Source organism: Scyliorhinus torazame, chromosome 1 (genome assembly GCF_047496885.1).
Source record: "Scyliorhinus torazame isolate Kashiwa2021f chromosome 1, sScyTor2.1, whole genome shotgun sequence".
In the NCBI taxonomy this organism is placed as follows: domain Eukaryota; kingdom Metazoa; phylum Chordata; class Chondrichthyes; order Carcharhiniformes; family Scyliorhinidae; genus Scyliorhinus; species Scyliorhinus torazame.
The window spans coordinates 28,359,237-28,382,021 of NC_092707.1; the positions used below are offsets into that span (position 1 = coordinate 28,359,237).

Here is a 22,785-nt window from a genome sequence, read left to right on the forward strand (position 1 = left end):
CAACTGAAGCGTGATACCACCACCAAACACATCTTCCCTTCGCTTCCTATGTCAGCGTTCCTCCGAGACTGTTCCCTCTGAGATCTAGTCCACTCCTCCACCATACCGAACACCTCCCATCACCCATGGCACCTTCCCATGCAAGCGCAGAAGGTGCAACATCTGCCCCTTTAAATAGTAGTGTGTGCCCCAAAATGCCATTGTATTTTTGCATGTCTCAAATATACTGTATGGAACAGAGATGGAGAAATTGTTCATTCATATCAGTGTCTATGGAAGGCAGTGGGTAGTGGTATTGTCACTAGACTAGTAATCCAGAGACCAAGGGTAATGCTCTGGGGACATGGATTGAAACCAGGGCTGACGGTGGAATTTGAATTCAATAAAAATCTGGAATTAAAAGTCGAATGACGACATGAAACCATTGTTGATTGTCGCAAAAACCCATCTGGTTCACTTAACTGTCCTTTAGAACAAAGAAAATTTACAGCACAGGAACAGGCCCTTCGGCCCTCCCAGCCTGCGCCGATCCAGATCCTTTATCTAAACCTGTTGCCTATTTTCCAAGGATCTACTTCCCTCGTTCCCCGCCATTCATATATCTGTCTAGATGCATCTTAAATGATGCTATTGTGCCCGCCACTACCACCTCTGTTGGCAAAGTGTTCCAGGCACCCACCACCCTCTGCGTAAAAAACTTTCCACGCACATCTCCCTTAAACTTTCGCCCTCTCACCTTGAAATCGTGACCCCTTGTAATTGACACCCCCACTCTTGGAGAAAGCTTGTTGCTATCCACCCTGTCCATACCTCATAATTTTGTAGACCTCAATCAGGTCCCCCCCTCAACGTCCGTCTTTCCAACGAAAACAATCCTAATCTACTCAACCTTTCTTCATAGCTAGCACCCTCCATACCAGACAACATCCTGGTGAACCTCCTCTGTACCCTCTCTAAAGCATCCACATCCTTCTGGTAATGTGGCGACCAGAACTGCACGCAGTATTCCAAATGTGGCCTAACCAAAGTCCTATACAACTGTAACATGCCCTGCCGACTCTTATACTCAATACCCCGTCCGATGAAGGCAAGCATGCTGTATGCCTTCTTGACCACTCTTATCGACCTGCGTTGCCACCTTCAGGGTACAATGGACCTTAACTCCCAGATCTCTCTGTACATCAATTTTCCCCAGGACTCTTCCATTGACCGTATAGTCTGTTCTTGAATTAGATCTTCCAAAATGCATCACCTCTCATTTGCCTGGATTGAACTCCATCTGCCATTTCTCTGCCCAACTCTCCAATCCATCTATATTTTGCTGTATTCTCTGACAGTCCTCCTCGCTATCTGCAACTCCATCAATCTTAGTATCATCTGCAAACTTATTAATTTAGGGAAGGAAATCTGCTGTCCTTACCTGGTCTGGCCTACATGTGACTTCAGACCCACAGCAAATGCCCTCAGGAATGGGCAATAATGCTTGCACGGCCAGCGACGCCCACATCCCATGAACTAAAAAAGAAGGTAAAAGGGTATTTTGACCCGTTTTTTGAAGTTCCAATATGGTTTAAGCCTATAGCATAATCATGATCGGGTGAGGAGGGGTCAAATGACTCCCCAGATGTGGAGGTTCAATCACCTGAGAGAAAAATAATTCTCCTTTTTCTCCCAGATGCATAAGGCCTACTCACGCATAGATTTTCTTTCACAGGGAAAAGGGTGCTTCCAGGTAAAAAAGGCGGAATACTCCGTGGTTGTAATCTCTGACCACGCACCGCATTGCATGGACGTGAGGTTGGAGAAGGGCCGGGCCCAACTCCCCCATGGAGGTTGGAGAAGGGCCGGGCCCAACTCCCCCATGGAGGCTGGATGCAGCTCTCCTTGCCGCAAAGGAATTCTGCACAAAGATATCCCAAGCTATCGAAGGTTATGTAACCTACAACCAGCATGAGGAGGTCTCACCTACGTTCTGGGAGGCACTGAAGGTGGTGATCAGGGGTAAAAATCATAGTTTTAGAGCCCTTAGGAACAGGAAAGAAAGGGCAGCCAAGCAGCGCCTAATTGGCTCCAAATTGGAGGTGGCTCGGTGGTACACTACTGCCTCAACTGTGGAACTGCTGGGCGGAAAGGAAACAGCTGTAGATGGAATTTAATCTACTCTTCACAAGGAACGCAGCCAACCAGCTCTCCTAAAGGGAGGGGGGGGTGGAACGACAGAAATGGTAGCAGACCCAAACGAGGTTAACAAGGCCTTTGCAAACATCGACCAAGGGCTATACACCTCCCAAGCCCCAGAGGGGGATTCTGTGATGGAACAATTTTTATTTAAAAAAAGTAATTTTTATTAAGGTTTTCATAAAATATCAATAACAAAATGAAAAAGAACCCAACAGGTTAAGTACAAAACACGGTCTAGAAAAGCAACCCTCCCTCCCCCCCTCCCCCTGTACATAAATAATAAATTAACATTAACGCCCCGACTTAACACAACTGGTATGTACACCCCCTTGGACCCTCCAGTGTAAATAACAGACACAGAAATAAAGTAATCCCCCCCCCCCGGCGAATTTCACCCTCTCCGATTTAATGAACCCCGCCATATTGTTAATCCAGGATTCCACGCTTGGGGGCCTCGCATCTTTCCACTGAAGGAGAATCCTTCGCTGGGCTTCCAGGGACTCGAAGGCCAGAATACCGGCCTCTTTCACCTCCTGCACTCCCGGCTCCTCTGCCACCCCAAATATTGCAAGCCCCCAGCCCGGTTTGACCCTGGATCCTACCACCCTCGACACCGTCCTCGCTACGCCCTTCCAAAATTCCTCCAGCGCTGGGCATACCCAGAACATATGGGTGTGATTTGCTGGGCTCCCTGAGCACCTAACACACCTGTCCTCACCCCCGAAAAACCGGCTCATCCTTGTCCCGGTCATGTGTGCCTGTGCAGCACCTAAACTGTATGAGGCTGAGCCTCGCGCACGATGAGGAAGAGTTCACCCTCCCTAGGGCATCTTCCCACGTCCCTTCCTCTATCTCCTCTCCCAACTCCTCATCCCACTTACCTTTCACCTCCACCACCGAGGCCTCCTGCTCCTCCTGCATCACCTGGTAAGTTTCCGAGAGCTCCCCCCCCCCCCCCCCCCCCCGAGAGTACCCTGTCCTGTACTATGTGTGGCCGTAGCCGCGGGAATTCCACCACCTGCCGTCTGGCAAACGCCCTTACCTGTAAGTACCTGAAGGTGTTCCCCGGGGGGAGCCCGTACTTCTCCTCCAGCTCACCCAGGCTCGCGAACTTCCCGTCCACAAAAAGGTCCCATAACTTTCCTATCCCTGCCCTGTGCCACCCCAAATACCCTCCACCTGTTCTCCCTGGGGCGAACCGGTGGTTCCCCCGTATTGGGGTTCACGCCGAGGCCCAACCTCCCCCTATGCCGCCTCCACTGCCCCCAGATTTTGAGGGCAGCCGCCACCACCGGGCACGTGGTATACCTCCTTAGAGGGAGCGGCAGCGGCGCCGTTGCCAGCGCCCCCAGACTCGTACCCACACAAGACTCCGTGCAGCCCCCTCCATCACACACTTGCGCACCATTGTCGCATTGGCGGCCCAGTAGTACCTACAGAGATTGGGCAGCGCCAGTCCCCCCCGTATCTATACTCCGCTCCAGGAACACCCTTCTCACCCTCGGAGTCCCTCGCGCCCACACAAACCCCATTATACTCCGGTTAACCCGCCTGAAAAAAGCCTTCGGGATAAACACAGGGAGTCACTGAAACAGGAACAAAAACCTTGGGAGCACCGTCATTTTGATTGACTGCACCCTACCCGCCAAGGACAGCGGCAACGCGTCCCACCTCTTGAACTCCTCCATTTGCTCCACCAGCCTTGTAAAAGTAAGCCTATGCAGGGCCCCCCAGCTCCTGGCCACCTGGACCCTCAAATACCTGAAGCTCCTCTCCGCCCTTTTTAGTGGGAGCTCGCCAATCTCCCTCTCCTGGTCGCCTGGGTGAACCACGAACAGCTCGCTCTTCCCCATGTTGAGCTTGTACCCCGAAAAGTCCCCGAATTCCCTAAGAATCCTCTACCTCTGGCATTCCCCCCACCGGGTCTGCCACATATAGCAGCAGGTCTGCTGCATAAAGTGACACCCTATGCTCCTCCCCACCCCGCACCAACCCCCTCCAGTTCCTTGACTCCCTCAGTGCCATAGCCAGGGGTTCAGTCGCCAGTGCGAAGAGCAGGGGGTTAGGGGATACCCCTGCCTCGTCCCTCGCTGCAACCAAAAATACTCGGACCTCCTCCTGTTTGTGGCCACACTCTCCATCGGGACCTCATACAACAGCCTAACCCACCTGACAAACCCCTCCCCAAACCCGTACCTCTTCAGCACCTCCCACAGGTACCCCCATTCTACCCTATCGAAGGCTTTCTCAGCATCCATCGCCACCACTATCGCCACCTCCCCCTCCCTCGCCGGCATCATGATAACGATCAAAGCCTCCGCACATTCGCGTTCAACTGCCTCCCCTTCACAAACCCCGTCTGGTCTTCATGGATGATCTGCAGCACACAATCCTCAATCCTCGTGGCTAAGACCTTCGCCAGCACCTTGGCATCTACGTTTAGCAACGAAATCGGCCTGTAAGACCCATACTGCAGGGGATCCTTGTCCCGCTTCAGGATCAAGGAGATCAGTGCCCGGGACATCGTCGGGGGCAAAGCCCCCCCCTCCCTTGCCTCATTGAAGGTCCTGACTAGCAACGGGCCCAACAGGTCCATATATTTTTGATAGAATTCGACCGGGAAGCCGTCAGGCCCTGGTGCCTTCCCCGCCTGCATGCTCCCTATCCCTTTGGCCAGCTCCTCCAGCCCAAACGGGGCCCCTAATTCCACCACCAGTCCCTCCTCCACCTTTGGAAACCTCAATTGGTCCAGGAAGCAGCCCATCCCTCCCTCCTCCCGTGGGGGCTTGGATCGGTACAATGCCTCGATAAAGTCCCTGAAGACCCCATTGATGCCAACCCCACTCCGCACCACACTCCCTCCCCTGTCCTTAACTCCCCCGATCTCCCTAGCTGCGCCAGCATACGGCTTGCCTTTTCCCCATACTCGTAAATTGGGCCTTCCTTCACTGCACCTCCGCCTTCCTGGTGGTCACCAGGTCGATTATTCGGCCTGGAGGCTGCACCTCTTCCTCAACAATCCTCCCTCGGGCACCTCCGCATACCTCCTGTCTACCCTCACCATCTCCCCCACCAGCCTCTCCCTCTCCCCCGCTCCCTCCGCTCCTTGTGGGCCCCAATGGAGATCAGCTCTCCCCTCACCACCGCCTTCAGCGCCTCCCATACCATCCCCACTCGGACCTCCCCGTTGTCATTGGTCTCTAGTACCTCTCTATACTTCCTCTGACCTGCTCGCTCACTTCGTCCGCCAACAGCCCCACCTCCCAAGTGCCACAACGGGCGCTGGTCCCTCTCCTCCCCCATCTCCAAGTCCACCCAATGCCGGGCGTGGTCCGAAATGGCTATTGCCGAATACTCAGTATCCTCTACTCTCGCTATCGGCACCCTACTCAAAATGAAAAAGTTGATTCGGGAATAAGCCGTATGGACATGTGAGAAGAATGAAAATTCCCTAGCCCCCAGCCTTGCAAATCCCCAAGGGTCCACCCTCCTATCTGGTCCAGAAGCCCCCTCAGCACTCTAGCCGCCGCCGGCTTCCTACCGATCCTAGACCTGGAGCGATCCAGTGCCGGATCCAGCACCGTGTTAAAGTCTCCCCCTATTACCAGGCCCCCCACTTCCAAGTCTGGGATCCAACCCAACATACGCCGCATAAAACCCGCATCGTCCCAATTCGGGGCATTCACATTGACCAGTACCACCCTCTCTCCCTGCAACTTACCACTTACCATTACGTACCTACCGCCTTTATCTGCCACAATTCTCGACGCCTCGAATGACACCTTCTTTCCCACCAAGATCGCCACCCCTCGATTTTTGGCATCCAGCCCCGACTGAAACACCTGACCTACCCACCGTTTCCTCAATCTTACCTGGTCTGCCACCTTAAGGGGAGTCTCCTGGAGCATAACCACATCCGGCTTCAGCCCGTTCAGGTGCGCGAGCACGTGGGCCCACTTAGCCGGCCCATTCAGTCTCCTTACATTCCAGGTCATCAGCCGGATCAGGGGGCTACCCGCCCCCCTCCCCCACCGACTAGCCATAACCCCTCCTCGGCCAGCCACGCGCCCGCTCCCCACACCCGCCCAGTTCCCCACGGCGGCATACCCCCGTCTCGCCCCCCCACTCGCTCCAGCTCCCCCTTGACCATAGCAGCAGCAACTCTATTCTCTCTCTCCTCTCTTTTTACAGGCCCAGTCCCCTCACCCCTGACTCGGGCCTCCCCTTCCCCCGCGGGGCCCCATCTCACCGCCGCCCACCACCACTGTTCCGTTTACCTACCCCTCTCCAAGACCCACCCCCCGCCCAACCCAACCAAAACAGTGCCCAAACCGCCCCAACCACCCTCACCGACCCGAAAGAGAAAAACACAGAAAAAGAAACCAGCAGCAAAACAAAGCCCACCCCCTCAAAAAAAATAACATATCAACCGCAGTCCCCAAACGCCCATCCCGACGCTCGATCTGTGTCCAACGCCTCGGCCTGAACAAAGGCCCACGCCTCTTCCGGAGACTCAAAATAATGGTGCCGGTCCTTGTAGGTGACCCACAGTCGTGCCGGCTGCAACATGCCAAACTTCACCCCCTTCCTGTGCAGCACCGCCTTCGCTCGATTGTACCCGGCCCCCCTCTTCGCCACCTCCGCACTCCAGTCCTGGTATATTCGAACCTCCGCGTTCTCCCACCTGCTGCTCCTCTCCTCCTTGGCCCACCTGAGCACACTCCCGATCGACGAACCGATGGAACCTCACCAGCACAGCCCGCGGCGGCTCGTCAGCCTTGGGCCTCCTCACCAGCACCCTATGGGCCCCTTCCAGCTCCAGGGGCCCCTGGAAGGACCCCACTCCCATCAGCGAGTTCAACATGGTGACCCCATAGGCCCCCACGTCCAGCCCCTCCGGGAGGCCCAGAATCCGCAGATTCTTCCACCTCGACCGATTCTCCATCTCCTCAAACCACTCCTGCCATTTCTTGTGGAGCGCCTCGTGCGCCTCCACCTTTACCGCCAGGCCTAAGATCGCATCCTCACTGTCGGAGATTTTTTGTCGAGTCTCTCAGATCGCCACCCCCTGGGCCGTTTGTGTCTCCAGCAGCTTCTCAATAGAAGCCTTCATCGGCTCTAGCAGGTCCGTTTTAATCTCTCTGAAGCAGCGCTGGATGCCCTCCTGCTGCTCCTCCGCCCACTGCATCCACGCTGCCTGGTCTTCGCCCGCCGCCATTTTGTTCTTCTTCCCTCGCACCTTCTTCGGGTCCACCACCACCTTTTTAGTCGCCCCGCTCCTAGTAGAAGCCATATACTATCTGGGAGCTGTTATAATCTCCTTCCCACACCGGGAAACGTCGAAGAAGTGCCGTTGGTGGGCCCTGAAAAGAGCCCAAAAGTCAGTTTTTGCGGGAGCCGCCGAATGTGCGACTTAGCTCCGCATAGCCGCAACCGGAAGTCTCTGAAGGATCGGAACAATTACTCTGCAGCCTGGATATACTGGTGGTAGGGGAGAACTGGAAACAAAGGCTGGAAGCTCCATTACTGAACTGGAAGTTCAAGGGGCTGTTTAGCACAGGGCTAAATCGCTGGCTTTGAAAGCAGACCAAGGCAGGCCAGCAGCACGGTTCAATTCCCGTACCAGCCTCCCCGAACAGGCGCCGGAATGTGGCGACTAGGGGCTTTTCACAGTAACTTCATTTGAAGCCTACTTGTGACAATAAGCGATTTCCATTTCATTTTTCATTTTCATTAGAACTGGGCAAAATCATGGACTGTATTAATTCCACGCAATCAGGGAAAGCGGCATGACCTTATAGGTTGCTGGTAGACTTTTACAAAAACTTTGCAGCTGTGCTGGCCCAGCATTTTGGGGAGGTGTTCAACATCTCGCTGTCAAAGGGGACCCAACCGCCCACGATGGCCCAGGCCTCGATCTCACTGATCACCAAAAAGGCAAAAGACCTTGTGGAGCATACAGATCCATCTCTCTCTTAAACACTCATGCAAAAGTCCTAGCGAAAGCACTGGCGAGCGCCTGGGGAGCTGCCTGCCAGAAGTGATCGCAGAAGATCAGATGGGGTTTGTCAAGGGTAGACAGCTAACGGCGAACGTCAGACACCTGCTGAATGTAGTAATAATGACCCTATTTGGGGGAGGGCACCAGAGGTGATAGTATCCCTGAATGCTGAGAGAGCCTTCGATAAAGTAGAATGGAGGTATCTCATGGAAGTGCTTGAGCGGTTTGGGTTTGAGCGTGGGAGAAGCTCCTGTACAGTGCTCCTACAGCGAGTGTATGGACGAAAGCCACCAATTCCGAGTACTTCTGGCTGCACAGAGGAACGAGCCAAGGGTGCCCGTTATCCCTGCTTCTGTTCGCAGGCAATCGAACCACTGGCTATCGCCCTTAGATCAGCGGAGTGGTGGACAGTCATTCAGACAGGGGGAAGAGAGCATACCCTGTCATTCTGTGCGGATGACCTGCTCCTCTATATGTGTTGAATCCCCTAGTCAGCATGGGAAAAATACCAGGAATCTGGAAATTCAGTGCCTTCTCAAGTTACAAACTCAACCTGGGAAAGAGCAAAATCTTCCCAGTGAACCTCCGAGAGGGAGGAGCAGGGCTGGAAGAACTGCCGTTCAAAGTAACCCAAACTAAGTTCAGGTACATGGGGATCCAAGTGGCCCACACTTGGTGGAGGCTCCACAAATGGAACTCCTCCAGCCTAGTGGAAGAGGTGAAGAGGGACCTGCAAATATGGGACTCAATCCCTCTTTCGCTAGTGGGAAGGGTAGAGATGGTCAAAATGAATGTGGGGCGGGATTCTCCGCTTTCCGGTGGGGCGGGCCGTAGCAGTGCCGAGGAGTGGCGTGAACCACTCCGGCGTCAGGCCGCCCAGAAGGTGCGGAATCCACCGCACCTACAGGGGCTATGGCACCGGCGGGGTTGGCGCCGCGCGAGCCAGCGGCGAAGGGATTGGCGCTGTGCCAGCTGGCACCGAAGGGCTCCGCCGGCTGGCACGAGTTGGCACATGTGCGGGAGCGCCAGTGTGTACTGACGTTATCCCAGCGCAAGCGCATGGGGGGTTCCTCTCCGCGCCGGCCATGGTGGACCATTACACCGGCCGACACGGAGGGAAAGAGTGCCCCCGCGGCACAGGCCCACCCGCGAATCGGTGGGCCCTGATCGCAGGCCAGGCCACTGTGGCCGCTTCCCCTCCCCCGGGGCCAGGTCCCCTCCCGTGCCCTTCCCGAGGACTCTGCAGGCCACCTGCAGAACCAGGTCCCACCGGTACGGACCTGGTGTAATATACGCCGGCGGGATTGGCTGAAAACGGGTGACTACTCGGCCCATCGTGGGGCGGAGAATCGCCGGGGGGGGAGCGCTGCCAACGGCCCCCGAACGGTGCAACGCGATTTCCGCCCCCGCCGAAAAACCAGTGCCGGAGAGTACGGCAGCTGGCATGGGGGCGGGATTCATGCCGCCCCCCGACGATTCTCTGGCCCGGCGGGGGGGGGTGGGAGAATCCCGCCCGTGCTGTCTCGGTTCCTCTTCGTATTGAGATCACTGCCGATCTTCATCCCCTAATCCTCTTCACTAGGGTCGACAAGTTAATCACCGGGGGGGGGGGGGAAGAGAGAGAGAAGAGTCCCCAGGATACGCAACACCATCCTACAGTGGGGGTGACACGTGGGAAGCCTGGCCTTACCGAACCTCCTATTCTATCACTGGGCGGCAAACACTGAGGGGGTGACTAAAGGAACCGGAGGGGGACTGGGTCCGAATGGAGGGGGCCTCCTGCCTGGGGATGTCTTTCCGAGTGCTGGCCACCGCACCACTCCCAGCCCCCCAGACAAGCACTCTAGGATCCCAGTCGTAGTGGCCACATGACATGATACCAATTCAGACGCCATTTCAAACTTGGCGAGGTGTCCTTAGAGGCTCCATCTGCAACAACCATAGGTTCACACTGCCGAGGATAGACGCCACATTTGGGACGTGGAGGGATGACCGAGAGACACTGAGAGTAGAGGACATGTTTGAGGGTGATAGATTGGCAACCCGGGGGAATTCTCAGAGAGACTCCACCTCCCGAAGGGGAATGATCTCTGATACCTGCAGCTGCATGACTTTCTCTGCAAGGAGACAAAAATGTTCTCCCAGAGACCCAGACACATTTTTGGACACAATGGTAGATCCGGACTGGTTAGGGGACGACAAATGTGGTCACATCTACACATGACTCACAGAGAAGGTCAGGACCCCACGAGACGAGACCAGACGGAAATGGGTGGAGGAGCTGGGCATGGAGATAGTTGGAAGATTTTGGGCTGAGACTCTGTACAAGATCAACTCCACTTCCTCCTGTGCCGGGCTAAGCCTGATGCAGCTCAAGGCGGTGCACGGAGCATGCCTAAGACGAGTATGAGTGGGTTCTTCCCGGTGGTGGCGGATAGGTGCGAGTGGTGTCAGGGGTGCCTGGCCAACCACACCACATACTCTGGTCTTGCCCCAGACTCCGAGTTCTGAATGGCCTTTTTCTATGTTTCTGAATGGCCTATGTCCAGGGTGTTGGGGGTCGGGATGGAGTCATGCCCATCTGTGGCGGATGTCAGAGCATCCAGAGCCCTGGATGGGGAATAGGACAGACGCCCTGGTCTTCGCCTCACTGATCGGCAGGCGGAGACTTCTGCAAGGTTGGAAGTTGGCAGCGCCACCCAGGACCACTAGTGGCTCTCCGATCTGGCTGAGTTCCTACAACTAGAAACTTCTCAAGTGGATTCGAGGAGAGATTCCATGACATGTGGAAGAAGTTCACAGACCTGTTTGCAACGAGCAACTAACTGGGGTGGGGTGGGGGGGGAGTGGTGGGGGGACATTAGCATGAAGGAGTGGAGAGGAAGGCTATTAGCAGGAGGGGACATAGATCCCTCCCACGTGTGTCAAATCAGGAGGACGAATCAGACTAACCTTTCCCGAGAACTCAAGGGGGGAACAGGACATCTCTCCCCAACAAAACAAATGTAATTATAAACAATGTAAAGAGTCCTGGCAATAATTGTAAATGCGTATGCAAAGTTGTGTTAATTTTTATTCCTAAACGTTAAGAGTCCCAATAGAACATTTCTTTAAAACAAAACACTGCATGATACACACTAATGTAAATAATGTAGGGAAAAGATAGAACTGGGGCCACTGTTACAGACACAGTGACAGCTAGTGATACCTGTGTTGGTGTTATTAATGTGTTGGTTATTATTGTTTCTATATTCTGCAAAGTTTGGATATTAAGTGCAAAATTGCAATAAAAATATTTTCAAAAAGAAAGATTATAGAGTGGGGAGGATATATTTTAATTAATTTAGAGTCCGGTAAAATTGAAGGACTGAACGACTCTTGAAGGTTGGTGACTTGTCTTGCTTCGTGCTGAATTTGGTGTTCCTACTATTTTCACTTGGTGATCCTGTTGCTTTTGGCATCAAAGCAGTTTAAAGATGTAGACAGACAGTGTATCTGTCCCGGAAACACAATGTTGGGTTGAATTACTTTTAAAATCTCTGTCTGTGGCACCTGAACAGTTTAAAAACATGCAAGTTGGATGGAGAGAGGACAGGAAATAATCCACTCGGGGGTCTTCTGCCTTCAGTGTCTCAATTGCCTCTGCCGTTCTGCAGAAAAATCAGGTGGTTATAAAACACCCAAGGGTTGGTTTGTCACATGACCTGCCTCCAACTGTCCAGTGCCCCAGATATGGCCTTGACTTGTGTACTCCAGTTATCTTGGGATCATGGCTGGGAATTCTCCTCTCAGCCAGGGTACCATTGTCCAAGTTCTAATATCTAATGGTTTGCCTCCACCCAGGTGATTGTCTGGATACTTTGCTAATCGATTATCTCTCTTTTTAAGGCAGTTAGTCCTAGTGCGGCTTTGCAGACAGGTTGTATCTTTTTCAGTAGTTTTACGATGTAGAAGATACAGTGATGCAAATATGGCCCAAGCCAGCCGGCCTTCGGGCCCAATGCGAAGTAAGCATTCAAATTAAATATATACTGCCTGTGTAGGAGTGGTCAGTTGTAGAAAAATGATTGTTTGGGATATATAGTTCTGGTATTAACTCTTCTATTGTTCGCATTTGACTATACTTCTCATCAAATAATGTGTAGATAATTGTTAAGTCAAGGGATCAGGATGTTGTCTGTTGCTTCTGGTGTTCCTTTCTTTAAAAGCAAAGTAGTGGCACAGCAGAATAGTTTGTGTTGATGCACTGACTTCCCATTACCCACACTAATGACAACTGTTGTCCACTTTCTTTCAGTAGCTGATGTGCTGAATCCAAAGACCGCAAACCAGATACAGATGGATCAACTGAGACTGTTTGCAGGAATTCCAGAAGGCTCCACAGACACAGCAAGCATCAGTATCCTCTGCTTCCTCTATCTGTACAGTGCTATCTCCACCAGCTATGGGTACTGGAGTTTCTACCCCATTAATTCACTGTGGAATGAAAGATGCGATTCAACATGCCACCAATTTTGATTATGGAAGGCAGCAGAATGATGTCAATATTGCAGCTATTTAGGCTGTTTCTAGGTTGCAATATAGAACCAATTAGAAATGTATAATGGGTTAGCACTGCTGCCTCACAGCGCTGAGGATCCAGGCTCGAACCCGGTCCCGGGTCACTATCCGTGTGGAGTTTGCACATTCTCACCTTGTCTGCGTGGGTCTCATCCCCACAATCCAAAGATATGCAGGGTATGTGGGTTGGGTGGATAGAGTTGTAACCTAAAGATAAGAAGATCAGATGAGAACATAGGTCAACGCCATAGAGATAAAAATCATACAACTACTCAATGTAAAAGATTCACAAGTAACGATAAAATGTCTTACAAAAGCAAGCAGGGGTAATGATTTGTAATGGGCGACCAAAACATGGGTTCAGAGATGACGAGACCAACAGTTAATTATTACAGCAGTTGAAGAAGACAATACGCCATCGCCGTCTTAAGGGCTGTCAGGGATGGGAAATCAATGCTGGGAAATCAGTGCCCACATCCTGTGAAGCAAGAAAAAACAAATGGTGGCAGGCTGTTCAATTTTGGAAGACTACACACCAAATTGCAAAAACTCCCAAGTCCATGAGTTACTGTTTGCTGGTGGTACCACACTGGCATTCCATATTGAAGTTCACTTGCAACAGCTGTCGATCTTCTCTCGGACTGCAAGGAGTCAGCATCAGGATGAACAAAGTTATGGGCAGGTAGATAGAGATTCCACCTTCCATCAACACTGGCAACCTCGCTCTGGAGGTTGTCGACAGCTTCACATACTTTGGATCAACAATTACAAGCAACCTGTGTCTTGATGCTGAAATCAGCAACAGGATTGCCAAGGCCACGGCTGTCACGTCAAAGTTGTGGATCAACAGCAAACTAACTGAAAATACAAAGCTCTGTGTGTACCAGGCTTGTGTTAACAGCACCCTCCTTTACAGTAGCGAGGCATGGACATCGAGAAAAGCGGCTGAACAGCTTCCACCTCCGTTGCCTGAAATGAATATTGGTGATCTGACAGGAGAGAGTGCCTGGAAATAAACCAGTACATTTGGATCCCCAACATGTTTGCCCCTTGAGTCAGTGGTGACTCCTTGACTGGATCATGTGATCCGAATGGATGGTGCCCCCTTTCCCAAAGACATGCTCTAAGACGAGCTTCCTATCGGCACAAGACCAACAAGTCTATGAAAAACTATCTATAAGTCACCATGTCTTCAATATAAGGATATCTGTAATGAGACCTCAAATTTACGGTGATCAAAGTTATACAAACTAAGACCTTTCTGCTGACTGGAGTGCCTAGAGCGAAGCAGCGAGTAAGAGCATGGAACAAGTAAATGACTAAAGAAGCTACCACATGGCAGAAAAGACCTCCCAGTGGAAGGAAAACATATCAGTCAACCTTGGGCCAATGCTGTTCATCTGTACCAGCGGCGGAAGGGAATGCCATTCAAGAGTTGGCCCCTACACCGCAATAATGTTCAGTTCAGAAGTTACATCAACATCTTGGTACAGTCCATCATTTCCTGAGACAGATGGATGCCTATTAGTGTATTTAGAAACATTAGGGGAAGAAAAATGGGTGGAGGGGTAGATGTGTTAATCAGAAGCTGCAAATGCAGTAGCGAGAAAGGACATGACCAACAAAGGGATAGAAACAGAACTTTGGACAGTGTTTTTTCCTGGAGTATGCTTCAAGGAGGCAAGAGGATCATTTATGGTTTTGTACGGAAAGAAATGAGAAACAGTAGAAAGAAATCTGATGTTGAGAAAATAAGCAACTTCTATGACTCTAACCTATATTAATGTAGCAATCAAAACTCCTAAAAGAGTATTATGCTGATCTTATTTTATTTTTAATTGCAGGCAGATACCGAGTTTAGACATTCTGGTTTGGTCTGAACTTCCTATAGGAGCTGGTCTGGGATCCAGTGCTGCATATTGTGTGTGTCTGGCAGCAGCCCTTTTATCAGCCAGTGGGGCTATTACTTGTCCTGTTCCACAGGAGAAAGATACCACCAGGCAAGTAAAGATAATTCCGGTTTTATAGCCTGTCCTGTGATATCCTAATGATTCGGCTTGTAAATTTATCTCGTCAAGGTTGGGGGGGCCGGAGCCGGGGGGTCCGGGGGGGGGGGTGGGGGGAACTGTCTGCCAATTTGGATACCTTGAAGGGCTGCGCGGTGGCACAGTGGTAGTAGCACTACTGCCTCACGGGGCCGAGGTTCGATCCCAGCTCTGGGTCGCTGTCCATGTGGAGTTTACACATTCCCCCCCCCCCGTGTTTGTGTGGCTTTCGCCCCCACAACCCAAAGATGTGCAGGGTAGGTGGATTGGCCATGCTAAATTGCCCCTTAATTGGAAAAAATGAATTGGGTACTCTAAAACATTTTTAAAAAATAAACAAAATGAAAAATAAATTGAATGTAGGGAAATGTGAGGTGTTTCCGGTGAATGCTGGGGGAGTCAACCTTGGGGCCCTGCCATTTAAGGTGGCAAGGGAGCGGTTTCGGTAACACACAAGTGGGCCATGTAAACAAACTGGGTTGGTGGAGGAGATCAAGGAAGATGTTAAAAGATGGGAAAAGTGACAAATCCAAATCCAAACCTGAAGGTGAAGATGAACGTGCTACCAAGATTCCTGTTTGTCCCTCCCGATTTTTATCCCCAAGGCCTTTTTTCAGACAGTGGATGCCCTAGTTTGGGAATTTGTGTGGGCAGGGAAGGTGCCGAGGATGAACAGGGCTTTGTGGCAGAGGCAGGGAGTTTGGCATTCCCAAACTTGTTGCATTGCTATTGGACAGCGAATGTGGAGAAGGTGAGACTATGGTGGGAGGGGGCTCCCAGATGAGGTGGGGGATGGCAGGATTGGGGATATATATGGGTGGTTGGGAGAGCAGGACAAGACATTAGGGAAAGGATCATGGAGAAATGGGAGGAGGAGTTGAGGAGGGAGATGGGATGGGGACTTTGGTGTGAGGTAATGCAGCGAGTGAACTCAACCTGCTCCTGCGCAAGAATGAGTTTGATACATTGTAAGGTGGTGCACAGGGTCCACATGACTCGGGCTCAGATGAGTGGGTTTTTCTGGAGGTTTCAAAAGGGTGTGGGAGGGGGCCGGCGAATTATGTTCAAATGTTCTGGGGGTGTGAGGAGTTGAGAACTTTTGGGAGGCGATGTTCTGGACCCTATCAAGGATTGTAGGGGTTGAGGTGAAGCCGGACCCTATGGTGGCGATCTTTCGGGTGTCGGGGGTTCCGGAGTTAATAGAGGGAAAGGGGGCGATATCACGGCCTTTGCTTCCCTGATTACCCAACGACAAATACTTCTGAATTGGAGGTCGGCTACACCACCGGAGGCCGCGGCACCGCTGGGGGACCTGTGTGTATTTCTCAGGCTTAGAGTAAACCAAATTTGCCTTAAAGGGGTACAGTGGAGGCCATTCTTGGTTATATTCGAGGAGCTGTTTGTTGAGGGATGGGATTAAAGGGAGAAAAATGTACAAACGGTGTACTTTGGATGTTAAGCTAGTGTTATTTTGTTAAATGTGTTTGAAATAAAGTATCTTTTTTTTAAAAAAAAAAAAGGTCTACTGGTGACCATAAAACCATGTTGATTGTTGTAAAACCCATCTGGTTCACTAATGGCCTACATGTAACTCCAGACCCACAGTCATGTGGTAGACTCTTGAATGTCCTCTAAAATGGACTAGCATCAGTTCAAGGGCAATTAGGGATGGGCAATAATTAGGGATGCCCATATCCCCTGAACACAAAAAAAAAACAATTAAGCTATTGCAGGGAGTTGGATTATTATTGGGTGCATTTACCCAGGATTCTGTAAAGTACACATTTGGTAAAATATCTGTAACTTGATTCTGGACTTCGAAATATCTCATGTCGGGGCTTTTAGTTGGATATTTTAAGTCAATCTGTCCAACCAACTGACTGAAATTTGCACGCTCGGTGTCCGATAACAGAGTGTAGCTATCCACATAATGGGCGTTTTTAATTTTTGCCACTGATTCAAAAAAAAATTACTTAAAGCTTTAAAATCAAACCGGTCTGCCAAGATCAGCTGATGAGGAGATCCCCCATCTCCATTTTAAGTGCAACATGAGTACTGGCTCCATTCTAGTCACATTTGTTTTTTTGTTATCTGCTGCATTTTGCCAATGTGAACAGGTAATCACTCGGCCCGTTGAGGTAACTTGAAGCATTACTGTCAGCTTCCCCAGATTATATGATGCAGATCGTGCTCCTCTCTGCCCTGTACTCTGGCTAATCCACAACGGCCTACAACAGGCTGCATAAAAACTCATCTGATTTTGGGTAGCACAGTGGTTAGCATAGTTGCTTCACAGCTCCAGGGTCCCAGGTTCGATTCCCGGCTTGGGTCACTGTCTGTGTGGAGTCTGCACGTTCTCCCCGTGTCTGCTTGGGTTTCCTCCCGGTGCTCCGATTTCCTCCCACAGTCCAAAGATATGCGGGTTAGGTGGATGGCCATGATAAATTGCCCTAAGTGCCCAAAGACTGGTTTAGCTCAGTGGGCTAGACTGCTGGTTTATAATGCAGAACAAGGCCAGCAGCGTGGGTTCAATTCCTGTACCAGCTGAGAATTCTGAATTCTCCCTCTGTGTACCCGGTGACAGGCGCTGGAATATGCCGACCAGGGGCTTTTCACAGTAACTTCATTGCAGCGATAATGTAAGCTTACTTGTGACAATAAAAGGTTGTTATTATTATTATTATTAAATGGGTGGGTGGAGTTACTGGGTTATGGGGTTCTGGGGATAGGGTGGAGGCCTGTGCTTAAGTGGGGTGTTCTTTCCAAGGACTGGTGCAGACTCGATGAGCCGAATGGCGGCCTTCTGCACTGTAAAGTCTATGATTCTATGACATCACTGGTATCTATTCATTGAACCTCTAGTCCTGCTGCATGACATGTACAAGGTAATTTTTTAAAACCTTGCCTGTGTGAGGATTTCACTTGTCAAAAGCTGTAACTTTCATAGAATCCCAGAATGGTTACAGCGCAGAAAGAGACCATTCGGCCCAAGTGTCTGCACTGGTAGAAAGCTGACTAGGAATCTACTTGAGGTGGCACTTGAGGTGTCCCAGTGGGCCTGGTGAGGGTTATATACATGAAGAGAATCAAAACCCAACTTGGCAATTACTGTTCTTTTGCACTTTTTTCCCTGGCTATGGATGTAGTCGACTAGGCAATGGCAGTGAAATGTGGAATCCTAACCACTAGACCACCAGGGAGACTTTAATCTGAGAAAATGAATCATCTTGGTATCAATTGTGTATTCCCCCAATAAGAAGCTAGTTCATAGAAAGGGTACAAATTGCAACTGGTGCCATAAAATGAGATTTCCGTAGGATGAGGAAAGCTTAGAACCGGATTAATTGTATTTCAGATGCTGAACACGAGAGAGGAGAACTAAAGAAAACCTGGTAGTGTTTCATTGGATAGAAATGTTGATCCTCTTGATCAGAGTTTTGATGATTTTATTTTTCTTTCTTTACCACAACTAGATGGAATGAGGATGAACTGGAACTGATTAACAAATGGGCCTTTCAAGGAGAGAAACTAATCCATGGAAACCCATCTGGTGTGGATAATGCTGTGGGAACATGGGGTAACGTTTATTTGTATTGAAATCAAAACAGTCATTTCGCAAATGCTGTAGTAATTTGTCTTGATAAAGTGTCATCCACAGCATCCAGCAAAATGAAGGATATGAATTCCACCTTCACAAATACCAGCGATTTAAATTTACATGGATCCTGAAAGATGTAGTCAGCAGTAATGCAAAACAAGTGTTTTTATCTCCATTGGGCAGGCAACAGACAGCTCATTAAGAAAATGACATTATAAAAGTTCAGGAGGCCCAAGAAGGTAAATAAACAGCATTTAATGAGGCAACATAAAGTAAAGGCTGCAAAGTGGCTTACAGCTCAAAGATCTCAGCTGGGACTACCAGAAGTGCCGTCTGGGCTGGCTTTTATAAGGTGAATTCACGAGACCCAGCTAGACGGACCTCCGCCCATTAGCGGGGGAGCCTGTATTCCACAAGTCCCACTTGAGGTGTCCCAGTGGGCCTGGTGAGGGTTATATACATGAAGAGAATCAAAACCCAACTTGGCAATTACTGTTCTTTTGCACTTTTTTTCCCTGGCTATGGATGTAGTCGACTACTTGAAATCAGCGTGAACATGCTCTTATGTCCACATGATAATGAATTGAATGAAAATCACTTATTGTCACAAGTAGGCTTCAATGAAGTTACTGTGAAAAGCCCCTAGTCGCCACATTCCGGCGCCTGTTCGGGGAAGCTGGTACGGGAATCGAACCGTGCTGCTGGCCTGCCTTGGTCTGCTTTAAAAGCCAGCGATTTAGTCCAGTGTGCTAAACCAGCCCCTGATGTACTCCTACTCAAGGAAGCACCACCAGGGATTCATATCTTGGAGGAGAACCTTCTGCTCTGCAAACATCTAACTTCTTTGTGAAACAATCCCTCGACTCTTGCCATTGAGACTTGATTTAATAATAAAACTGTTAGAACGAAGAAAAGTACAGCACAGGAACTGGCCCTTCGCCCCTCCAAGCCTGTGCCGATCATGATGCCCTAACTAAAAAAAAAAACTTACAGCTCAGGAACTGGCCCTTCGGCCCTTCAAGCCTGTGCCGATCAGGGAGGGAGCATTGTGTGTCAAATCACCACCATACAGTGAAAAGATGAAGATCTAATCATTTGGCTTGCCCAGTTACAGCCCGATTCAGGGTTTGCAAGAAGATATCAATGCTGAGCCTGTTCGGGAGAGGGGGAAATAGATATTACTGATGTCTGACCTAATTAACAACCAGAGAGGGCATCCGTAGTTGGAGTAAAATGACCACCTGCTTCTTGAATTCATGCATCAAGAATTCAGGACCTGATTAGGAGAAAATCTTCATTGAAGAGTAAATATTCCCTACAATACAAACCTGTTATTACTGAAACAAATAATTCAAAACATAAGATACTGTATATCCCTTTAGGGTGATTAAATTGAAGGAATTGCTTGCAATTCAATTCCTCCATACCAACAACCACAAAGATATAAAGATTCATTTTCCTCCAGTGCTTGTAGATGTTATCGTGTAACTGTGTACATCTGTGTTGTTTCACCTTTTACATTGTCAGGCTCAGCAATTGCTTCAAACAGCAATCACTTCCCTCATTGACTTGCACCTGGAGAAGGAGTGCAGCTTTCAAATACCATGAGTTATATGAATCTTTCCCACGTGTGCCTTGCCCATCCTCTGCTTACAAAGACTTCTGCCTATAATTCTGTAAGATGTTGTTTTGATGGCTTCAATTCAACGTTGGACTTATTGCTGCATGGTATATTTAATTTAATAGTCTTTATTGTCACAAGTAGGCTTACATTAACGCTGTGATGAAGTCACTGTGAAAAGCCGCTAGTTGCCACATTCCGGCGTCTGTTCGGGAACACAGAGGGAGAATTCAGAATGTACAAATTACCTAACAGCGCATCTTTTGGGATTTGTGGGAGGAAACCGGGGCACCCGGAGGAAAACCACGCAGACACAGTGAGATAAAAGCAAATTGCTGCGGATGCTAAAATCTGAAACGAAAGAGAAAATGCTGGAAAATCTCAGCAGGTCTGGCAGCATCTGTAGGGAGAGAAAAGAGCTAACGTTTCGAGTCGGATGACTCTATGTCAAGACACCGTAACACCAGACAAGACAACAGACACGATGAGAACATGCAGACTCCGCACAGACAGTGACCCAAGCTGGGAATCAAACCTGGGACCCTGGTGCTGTGAAGTCATAGTGCTATCCACTTGTGCTACCGTGCCACCCATAAAGTTGAGGAGAATAGCATAGATATGTTCAAGGATAAGCTAGGTAGGCACATGGGGGAGTAAGTGAAGGGAGGATAGGCTGATAGATAAAATTGCAGGGGAGAGGACTTATGTGAAGCATTCAATTACGTGGACCTTTTGGTTCTATTGGCCTGTTTCTGCACTGTAACATTTTACATCCAATTTTTTAAATAAAACGATACATAATTTAGTGATTATAGATTAGTGTCTGATTGGCTGAAGCTGCCCCCACCCTAATTGCTGCGAGGCAGTTATCTGGCAGTCACCTGAGGCCTGTTAAGGGGCACAAAGGTACACATTGTTTTCTTCTCTTTGAAGTTTTAGTGTGAGTCATCCTAAAGTCTGTATAAAAGACAGACAGTAAGCATTGCGCAGTTCAAGGAGTCACAGCCTGAGTGAGAGAGATACAGACCGAGTGAGAATTTGGTAATTTGGTGCAGTGAGGTAATTCGGTGAAGAGTGGGAGAAGGTGCTTTTTCTCTACTGTTTTGTTCTCTCTCTTTCTTCGGGCCTAATTTCGGGAGCCGTTCGGAGGAGGAGGAGCAGTCTCTGAGTATAAAAACCTAACGGTAACTTCCTGTTTTCCAGTTTTTTTTTTTCCAAAAGTGATGTCAGAGGGAAGCTGTGATCTGAGTGGTTGATAGCAAATCTGCCCCAAATTTAAAAAAAAAACACAGCTAAACTCATAAACTTAAATTAAACTAATTAATTAATTAGTGATGGCTGGTCAGGTGATGTGCTTGAGCTGCTTGATGTGGGAGCTGGCAGATCCCATTGCGAGCTGCAGCGACCACATCTGCAGTATGTGTTGGCTGCTCGAAGAGCTCCGGCTCAGAGTTGATGAGCTGGAGTCTGAGCTTCAAACACTGAGGCACATCTGGGAGGGGGAGACTTACCTGGACACTGTGTTTCAGGAGGCAGTCACACCTGCCAGAGTAAGTAGTTTAAATCCTGCCAGTGGCCAGGGACAGCAGGGTGTGACTGCAAGTCAGGCAGGTAAAGGGAACCAGCAGTCAGGAACTCAGGAGCCTCAGCCCTTGACTCTGTCCAACAGGTATGAGGCACTTGCTCCCTGTGTGGATGGCGAACAGGGCTGCAGGAAGGATGAGTCAGCTGACCAAGGCACCATGGTTCAGCAGGCCATTCAAGGGGAGGGAGTAAATAGGCAAGTTGTAGTTGTAGGGGATTCTATTATCAGGGGGATAGATAGTATCCTTTGTGAGCAGGATAAAGAGTCCCGCATGGTATGTTGCCTGCCCGGTGCTAGGGTGCGGGATATCTCTGACCGGCTTGAAAGGATACTGGAGAGGGAGAGGGAGGGGGAGGATCCAGTTGTTGTGGACAAGTCGGTACCAACAACATAGGCAAGTCTAGGAAAGAGGACCTGTTTAGAGATTATAAAGAGCTAGTATTCAAATTTAAAAAAAAAAACAGGTCCTCAAGGGTCATAATCTCCGGATTACTGCCCGAGCCACGTGCAAATTGGCATAGGGAGGCAAGAATCAGGGAAGTTAACACGTGGCTGAAAGAGTGGTGTGGGAAAGAGGGGTTCCTTTTCATGGGACACTGGCATCAGTTTTGGGACAGGGGGGACCTATACCGTTGGGATGGTCTCCACCTGAACCGAGCTGGGACCAGTGTTCTGGCGAAAAGAATAAATAGGGTGGTTGAAGGAATCTATAATTTATGGGATCTTAACCTGTCGAACTACACCAAGTTTGGGGGACGCTTAGTTGATTAATCAAGTCCTGGCGCAATACGACAAGTTATAAGATTTATAATATTTGTTAAGTTGTTCGATTCCTTGTATTATTCGACTGTGTATAGTTGAAGGAATTTATATCATCTCTGCTATTCGGTTATCAGTAGCACTTTGCGAATACTGGAACTCAGCAGAAATTTGCAGTATAAACTCCTCAGGTGCCAAAAAGAATTGTTTTATTTGTAGTCGCTTGATTACAATTTGAAAGTCATTTAAAAGGCAATTCGTAGACAATTCGAAGCTTTCAGAGAATTACAGACATTATCTTTCTTTGCTCAGGCAGACAGCTCGAAAGTAACTTTTAAAAGGTCAAAGTCTGGCAATGAAACATGAAGAGAGAGAGAAAGCTAATCTTCAGCTAAACTCAAACTTAAAGTCAAAAGTGGACTAACATCACTGACA

At 49.6% G+C, this 22,785-nt stretch overlaps 1 protein-coding gene across 4 annotated transcripts in view; it reads left to right on the top strand.

Annotated features, from left to right (window-relative positions):
* Window positions 1-22,785, top strand: part of mvk (mevalonate kinase) — a 68,218-nt gene that overhangs the window by 12,207 nt on the left and 33,226 nt on the right. For 3 of the 4 annotated variants that reach the window (XM_072479623.1, XM_072479541.1, XM_072479380.1), the window contains 3 exons: window positions 12,480-12,630; window positions 14,587-14,742; window positions 18,261-18,364. In XM_072479623.1, the coding sequence (XP_072335724.1) occupies window positions 12,480-12,630; window positions 14,587-14,742; window positions 18,261-18,364 (411 nt within the window). The remainder of the gene's footprint in view (window positions 1-12,479; window positions 12,631-14,586; window positions 14,743-18,260; window positions 18,365-22,785) is intronic. The other variant, XM_072479477.1, reaches the window with a different exon arrangement.